This window comes from Triticum aestivum, chromosome 6D (genome assembly GCF_018294505.1).
Source record: "Triticum aestivum cultivar Chinese Spring chromosome 6D, IWGSC CS RefSeq v2.1, whole genome shotgun sequence".
Lineage (NCBI taxonomy): Eukaryota > Viridiplantae > Streptophyta > Magnoliopsida > Poales > Poaceae > Triticum > Triticum aestivum.
This window is the reverse complement of record NC_057811.1, coordinates 338209514-338216901: the sequence shown is the minus strand read 5'-3', so window position 1 is coordinate 338216901 and position 7388 is coordinate 338209514. Positions and strand designations below refer to the sequence as shown.

Here is a 7388-nt window from a genome sequence, read left to right as displayed (position 1 = left end):
GCGGGAAACGAGGCGATGAGGAAGACGAGACGCTGCTGATCAATGACCCGGCAGGCCCACCGGACTTTCACGCCAAAAATGCTTCCCCCGACGCCTCCGGGCGCCCCCCAGCGCGTCGGGTTCGGCCTGGATCCGTCGGCGCCAATTTCGGCCCTAACCAGCGAAATTTGGGTTTCTGGAAGCACGACTGGGCCGATTTTTAGATGCCGACGGTAAAAAAGGGCCTTGGGGGGCGAGCGAAGATGCTCTTAGTAAATATAAATATTTTTAGAGATCCTAATATAGACTACGTACGAAGTAAAATGAGTGAATGTACCCTTTACAGCAGGTCTATATATCCGTATGTAGTTCGTATTGAAATCTCTAGAAAAACTTATATTTAGGAACGGAGAGAGTAGAAAAGAAAAGTTAAAGCAGGTCTATATATCCGTATGTAGTTCGTATTGAAATCTCTAGAAAAACTTATATTTAGGAACGGAGAGAGTAGAAAAGAAAAGGTACAATCAGCGACTCCAGTCCAGTCCAGTCCATCTTCTACCCAAGCCTGGATTATCCAAGAAAAATGCAATGACGAAACCAAACCGCAGCATCTCCACATGCTAGCTTTCCTACCTTACAGTTACATGGGTGCGGTTCATTTCAGTTTTAGGCGATCATGACAATCAGAAGATGTAGCACATCCATCTGCAAATAATCTAGCATCCCAGACACATTCTTCAGGGTTTTTTTTTTTTGGAACAAGGACACATTCTTCAGGGTATCAGCAGATAAGACATAAGAGGCTAACAGGGCTGACTTCAGTACGGCCTCACTTTCCTGTGTACAAAGGTCTTCTTTTCTCTGCAAATGCAGCTAGACCTTCAAGGCGATCCCGAGTGTGCAGAACTTGCTCGTAGCACTCTTCTTCGACAGCCAACGCAGAGGACAGGTCTACCTCCATCCCTTCGTTGATGGCCTTCTTGGCCATCCTTATCGCTAACGGACCCTGAACGAAAGAACTATTATCAGAACATCTAGAATACCGTTATACTCGTAGAATTAAATTCAAGCAAGTTTGTTATTGCAGACAGAACTGGAAAATGCATTTCCAAGGAACGCGGATGGTCCCAAATTTGCAAAGAAAGAACTGCGCCACAATCATATCAAACGAAGCACACAATATGCTCAGAAAAAGTCTGACTTTCTGATTTATCTCCCGGGCAAGTTCAAGAGCCTTTTGATAAGCCTCACCACCAGGAACACAGTAGTTCACTACCCCTGCATGCAAACATACAAGTCATGCCTATTCTTCTAAAAAGTGTTAAAGGCCTCCTTAAGTAACAAGAAGTCATAACAATAGAAAGAAAGCATAACAAGTTTGGCCTTACCCATATTTACAGCTTCTGTCGCATCAAATCTACGGCCAGTGAATATCAATTCCTTTGCTCTGGCCCTTCCAACAATCCTTGGAAGACGCTGTGTCCCTCCAGCTCTATGTATTGTAAGAGGTAGATGTTAACAGCTGAAGCATATCATTTCACTAAAGATATTCCAGCAATTCTCAAACCAGTTCAGATATGACATGCTATTCAAGGACAATAATCCACATAACAGCTTTGCATCTTTTAGGATGCAATTCCTCACTTAAATTTGTACTAGTATGGAGTAATGCACCGGAGTGAATATTGCATAAAATGAAAATGTTTGGTGAATAACTGCTAGGTCAATTTGTAAGGCGATGAATACTTGATAATTCAAGACAACGTCAACACACATAATTTACTTACAAAAGTAAAGCGCCATCCTGGACACATACCCAGGAATAATAGCAAGGCCGGTTTCTGGCAAGCTGAATGTTGCACTCTCCCCTGCAAAACATGTTGAAGAAATGCATTCAACTGTTTGAAAGGATGGGGCAAAACTGGTTTCTATAAGATGTATGAAACTTGAGCACTGCAGAATAAAAGCAATACCACATATACGAAGATCACATGAAAGAGCCAACTCTAGCCCACCGCCAAAAGCAGCTCCTTCAACAACAGCTATTGTAGGAATAGGGAGTGCCTGTTCACACAAGAAAAACTTTGCAAGTGTTATTAACATACTAGATAAAATAACATGTACGATGAGGCTTCAACGGACAAATTAGGTAGTACTCCCTCTGTAAACTAATATAAGAGCATTTAGATCACTACTTTAGTATTCTAAACACTCTTATATTAGTTTACGGAGGGAGTAATAAGGAAGACGAGCATGCATACAACTTGAACTGTGATACACAGTGCTTTCTCTAATCACCAAAAAGCATAATATTAACTAATACACTGGATGTAACATGCTATATTAAAATGTTTCGTCCTGTTACAAACCTCAAAGGATGAGAATGTAGCTCTCAAGGTATTAACAAATTCCCGGACTTCAGAAGGGCCCATTAACCTCCTTTCCTGTCAAATGTACCATATATTGCGATCAGGAAATGGATTGTGATCAGTAGAACACAAAGGAAAAGATAAGAGGAGGTAGAACCCAGGCATTCACCATTTTTCTATGCAACGAGTCTGATAATTTTAGTTACATAACTTATGATGTATGCCACAAAGTAGCATCCATTTCAAAGTTCAAACGAACTGCTTCACAGGCAAATAGCACCAACACAACAATTTTATTAGTTGGTATTGTGCTGATTAGAGTTTACAGTGCTCCAGTGATCCACCTGATTAAACATGTTTACATTTCTCTTTATAAGTCAGAGCCTGATCTTAACCTCATAATTTATCAATTTATTACTTACACAAGGTGCAAACCTGATGAATGTCTTGGCATCAGCTCAACTGACATTCCTTGAGAAACTAGCTCATCCATATGTTGTCTGAACCCAACCAGGACATGTCTTATTTCTTGAATCAGTTAGCTCTTGACTGACCTCGGAGGATTAGACAATAATTCCATAGCACTATTCACCAGTGTACCAATGTGGCAATCTCACACATCTACTGTACTATGTTACTAACCAAGCTTGCCAGCTACCCTATCATATCAACCTGGAATGAAATTAAGTACTGGACCACTTACATCTTCAGCTCTCTCGATTTCCTCAACAGGGATCAAAATCATAAGCCGACGGAATGAATTCTTGTAACTAGCTAGAGCACAAATTTATCAAACATGCAACATAAGTAGGAGTGGTGGAGGTGGCACCTTGAGGTCAGCGCCCGCGCAGAAAACCTTGGGCACGGAGCTCGCGACCAACACGACGTTGGCCGTCGGGTCGGCCCCCACCTTGTCCATGGCGCTCCGCAGCCCCTTGAGCATCTCCTTCCCGATGGCGTTCCTGGCCTCCGGCCGCTCCAGCCTCAGCTCCACGATCCCTGAAGCCAACCACAGCCTGAGAACACGAACTCCAGAAGCCCCAAGGAGCAAGATGCGGTGGTCAGCGACGGACCGGAGTCGGGCGCCGAGAGCTTGTGGAGGCGGACGGGCTCCGGCTGGGAGAGGATCTGGAGGGCACGGGCGAAGAGGACGCTGTGGGGAGACGAGGAGGCGCCGCTCGCCGCCGCGCGGCGGCCGGAGACGGCGAGGAGGCCCCGGAGGCCGCGCATAGTGGAGAGTCGGGCGAGAGTGGGAGACTGGTGCTGGGCGGAGGAAAGAGCAGAGGCAGAGTCAACAACCGTCGCGCTTGGATAGACATTGCTCTCGTGGCAGGTCAGTAGCACGCCCGTGAGGAGACGGCCAAATTCCACCGACTCGTCCGCTGTCGCTGTCGCTGTCGCGTGAGACATAGGGCGCTGGGGACGTGACCAGCCGGAAACCACGCCGTGCGCGCCGCGGCGCCGCCGGCCGGTCACCGGGAAATGCGCGTACGCCGCCGATAAGATGGCACGCAGATGCGGGACAAGAGAAGAAGAGAGGCCCGTCGCATTGGCCCGGCGGCCCGGTCCGGCCGAGATGAAGAACGGAACAACCAACCAGGCCCACGGTAAAATATTCAACCCCGAAACATCATTCACCACACGGAGTGGCAGGAGTCCAGGAGACGATCATGTCACGGCACATCAACACTTTTCTCCTGTGTACACTTCGGGCACTAATTACTCTCCGGTGTACACGGGCTCCCTCTTGTCAGCGAATGCAGCCAGGCCCTCGAGGCGATCCTGCGTGTGCAGCAGCTGCTCGTAGCATTCCCCTTCGACAGCCAACTTGGAGCGCATGTCTGCTACCTCCATCCCTTGGTCGATGGCCTTCTTGGCCATTCTTACCCCAAGAGGGCCCTGACACAAAGAACCGGCTTCAGAACACCTACAACGATGGATCTTATACATAGCCATGCCCATGCTAGCATGGCATACAAAATGATCGAACACAACTCTACCCTCATGATATGCTTATACTGAATTTTGGGCTCCATATACTGAAACCGATAGCATGCTCTCGGTGATAATATTTTCTATGAATATTCAAAACTGAAAATGGTTCTTACTTTCTTCGTCATCTCACGGGCGAGTTCAAGAGCCTTGCCGTAGGCCTCCCCTGCTGGAACGCAGTAGTTTGCTAGTCCTGCAGCGCAGAGATGCATTTTGAGTTCTCTTTGAAGAACTGATGATGGTGGGAGGAAAACACGACGAGGCTAGTGTTACCCATCAAGACGGCTTCAGTTGCGTCGCATCTGCGGCCTGTGAATATCAGTTCCTTCGCTCTGGACCTTCCGGTGATCCTTGGAAGACGCTGTGTACCCCCGGCTCTGCATATTAGGGCAATCAAAGGGAGGTTATCCACTGACTGAAGAACATTATTAAGCTAGTTTTGGAGGAAGGTTCCTATTAGTTTTGGTAAAAGAAAGCAGATATACTACTTACGGCAGTTAAATGCATGCACCCAGTTTTCATCATAATTATTTATTTTGCAAGGGCAGTTGTCATCATAATTACAGGTGCCGTTTTTAATTCCACTAGAAAATAAATTTGGTAGGATTGTCCTGTTATTTAAATTATTCCAATATGCAGGTAAGTATGAAAACAGTTTGTCTAATTCACGTCTAGATGTTTTCTAAGGATGTCACATCTAAGCTCTTACAAATAACGCAGCAACAAGGAACAAAAAAAAACTGGGACAAAAAAGAATAGACCACAAACATAGTGGACATCAGGTTATGTCACATCTAGATGTGTCCTAGACAGACCCGAATGAAAAAGAAAAATTCAAGACCCCTTATCAGAGGCGGATTCCTGATTCCAAAGCAGGTAGGAGGTACGACTCCTCTTTCTGAATCCTAACAGGATTCGATTAGAGTCACGTTCCTCAGCAAACCACGAACGATTCAAAGGAGAAAAGCATATCACTTTCAGGGCATCTTTGTAACTTTTCAACCGATTTATTGCCGAAAGCAGAGCATTGTGTGTTTGTTGGCCACTTGGCCACATACCCAGGAATAATAGCAAGGCCTGTCTCTGGCAGTCCAAGGGTTGCATTTTCTCCTGCGAATCAGTAGGAAGACATGCATTCAAACATTCAAAGAACTGCAGCAAGATTATGTTCCATAAGGTGAAAATGTTTACTAGCATATACTACTGAATATTAAAGGCAGCACCACATATACGCAGATCACATGAGAGAGCAAGTTCTAGCCCACCACCCAAAGCAGCTCCTTCAATGACGGCAATTGTTGGAATGGAGAGTGCCTGTTCAAACAAGCCGCATGATGTAAGAACAACTTAACATATAGAACAACCAATGACAAATGATAAGAGAGATGAGTCATGCCCATAATTTGAATATAATGTACTCCCTCCAATCCATATTTATCTCGCTGGTTAAATGTGTAATCATTATTTATGCTGTAATATGTGGAGGCAAAAGAGCATGCTTAAGGTATGGATCCAGGTACAAACCTCAAAGTACGAGAATGTAGACCGTAAGGAATTAGCATATTCTTTAACGTGTGAAGAGCTCATGTGCCTCCTTTCCTGAGTAAAGAAATGCTCTAAGATATTATCCATGTGAAATATATGCAACAAATCTATACTGCAAAGTACAAATTACACAATCCGAGTGTTAACACAATCTCAACATTCGTCATAGTACAGTAAAGAACAAAGTTGATGTTTCAAATTCTTTAACTGATCCGAAGAACAAAACTTATGCGACACTCGCAAGTAATAGCGTGTTAGTTATGATAGGTCAAATAAATTGGTTGAGAAATCAGTATCAACTGTCCTGCACAACGATGAAATCTCATCAACTGCTACCCAACTGATTAGGGCCATGCTGAAAATGCCTCTAATCATGCATCTGATAATTCATAGCTGCTCCTCTTTATGCCACACCGTCGACTAGTCATTGACCCCACGACCTTTATGTCCTTCCTAGCAAAGTAGCAAGATTATCTTTCTTGTCTCGTACTTAGATATCCTTCTAGATGCCAGCTCGTTTCATATTCTCTCCCAGCCACGAGTCTCTGTTTTTGACAACCCACCTATTTTATTACTAGAGCATCTTCAGTTTCTTCGTGACACAGATTTTTAATATTTATATTCCTTTTCAGCTATGCACATCACCGGTCCATTTCTCCGAAAACTTTACACAAGAGCCGCTAGTGAATTTTATCATCCGGAATCAGCACATCCACCTCAGATGTTCTCACATGTATCGTACTCAGACATGAACACTCCTACAATCCCCTGTGGTGTCAGTCTAAAATAACCACTGCATCACCAGGCTGAGCAAGAACAGACCTTGAGATCGGCGCCTGCGCAGAAGACTCCCGGTACGGAGCTCGCAACAAGGACGACCTTGGCCGTCGCGTCGGCCTCAATCTTGTGGATCGCGCCCCGCAGCCTTGTCATCAACTCCCAACTGATGGCGTTCTTCACCTCTGGCCGCTCCAGCGTCAGCTCCAGGATCCCTGCTCCCAACCAGAATTTTGGGCCAGCAGGGGAGATTATAGGTTAACTGTGTCGGAGGGGGGTGAGGGTCTTAAAGAAGACGGTGAGGTAAAGGGGGCCAGATTCAGCGATCACGGACCGGTGTCGGGGGCCGAGAGTTTCTTGAGGCGCACAGGCTCCCGCTGGGCTAGGGTTTGGAGCGTGCGCACGGGGAGGGAGTGGTGACCAGGAGCCGCTGGAGCTTGGCGGCCGGCGAGGTGTCCGGAGACGGCGGCGAGGAAGCTCCGCGGGCTGCGCATTCTGGATGCGCGAGGTGGATAGTGACAGGAGCAGTTAAATGCGATGCTGTCTGTTCTGTCAGCCCATTTGAGCACGAGAACGGAGCAGCACTTTGGCTCGTCAGTGTGATTATGTAGGAGGGGAGAGTATTCATGTGATACGGAAGCACCTAAGATAAGGTGCTCCGATGCGACCTCAGCCGTAGATCTGTGATCCAACGGGCAGTATTGTGGGGATGTGGACCAAAGCGTA

The 7388-nt window shown here is 46.1% G+C and overlaps 2 protein-coding genes and 1 long non-coding RNA gene across 4 annotated transcripts; all 3 read right to left on the bottom strand.

The window, feature by feature from the left end:
- Positions 1-441: 441 nt before the first annotated feature.
- On the bottom strand, positions 442-3758 carry LOC123144979 (probable enoyl-CoA hydratase 2, mitochondrial). The gene is made up of 8 exons (XM_044564254.1): positions 3422-3758; positions 3178-3347; positions 2349-2423; positions 1953-2043; positions 1796-1847; positions 1368-1471; positions 1181-1257; positions 442-985 (listed from the first exon to the last, which is right to left on the bottom strand). Exons 1-8 carry the CDS (start codon positions 3756-3758, stop codon positions 809-811), a joined length of 1083 nt encoding a protein of 360 aa, XP_044420189.1. The 3' UTR covers positions 442-808.
- LOC123144981 (uncharacterized) lies at positions 2646-3171 on the bottom strand. The gene is made up of 2 exons (XR_006472030.1): positions 2784-3171; positions 2646-2692 (listed from the first exon to the last, which is right to left on the bottom strand). It is a non-coding gene; the product is annotated as an uncharacterized lncRNA (long non-coding RNA).
- A 167-nt stretch (positions 3759-3925) lies between the features above and the next one.
- Positions 3926-7258, bottom strand: LOC123144980 (probable enoyl-CoA hydratase 2, mitochondrial). 2 transcript variants are annotated; one of them, XM_044564255.1, is made up of 8 exons: positions 6997-7258; positions 6708-6877; positions 5865-5939; positions 5564-5654; positions 5399-5450; positions 4614-4717; positions 4457-4533; positions 3926-4247 (listed from the first exon to the last, which is right to left on the bottom strand). In XM_044564255.1, exons 1-8 carry the CDS (start codon positions 7154-7156, stop codon positions 4068-4070), a joined length of 909 nt encoding a protein of 302 aa, XP_044420190.1. In that variant the 5' UTR covers positions 7157-7258; the 3' UTR covers positions 3926-4067. The 2 variants fall into 2 exon arrangements, with proteins under 2 accessions (XP_044420190.1, XP_044420191.1); XM_044564256.1 differs by having other exon boundaries at positions 5606-5654.
- Positions 7259-7388: the final 130 nt, after the last annotated feature.

Coding starts and splice junctions, on each gene's coding strand:
- LOC123144979 (XM_044564254.1), bottom strand. CDS start 3,758: ATGTCTCACGCGACAGCGACAGCGACAGCGGACGAGTCGGTGGAATTT. Junction 2,044..2,348: donor CTACATTCTCATCCTTTGAG/GTTTGTAACAGG, acceptor TTGTGTGAACAG/GCACTCCCTATTCCTACAAT. Junction 1,258..1,367: donor GACAGAAGCTGTAAATATGG/GTAAGGCCAAAC, acceptor GTTTGCATGCAG/GGGTAGTGAACTACTGTGTT.
- LOC123144980 (XM_044564255.1), bottom strand. CDS start 7,156: ATGCGCAGCCCGCGGAGCTTCCTCGCCGCCGTCTCCGGACACCTCGCC. Junction 5,655..5,864: donor CTACATTCTCGTACTTTGAG/GTTTGTACCTGG, acceptor TTGTTTGAACAG/GCACTCTCCATTCCAACAAT. Junction 4,248..4,456: donor CCCGTGAGATGACGAAGAAA/GTAAGAACCATT, acceptor TCTTTGTGTCAG/GGCCCTCTTGGGGTAAGAAT.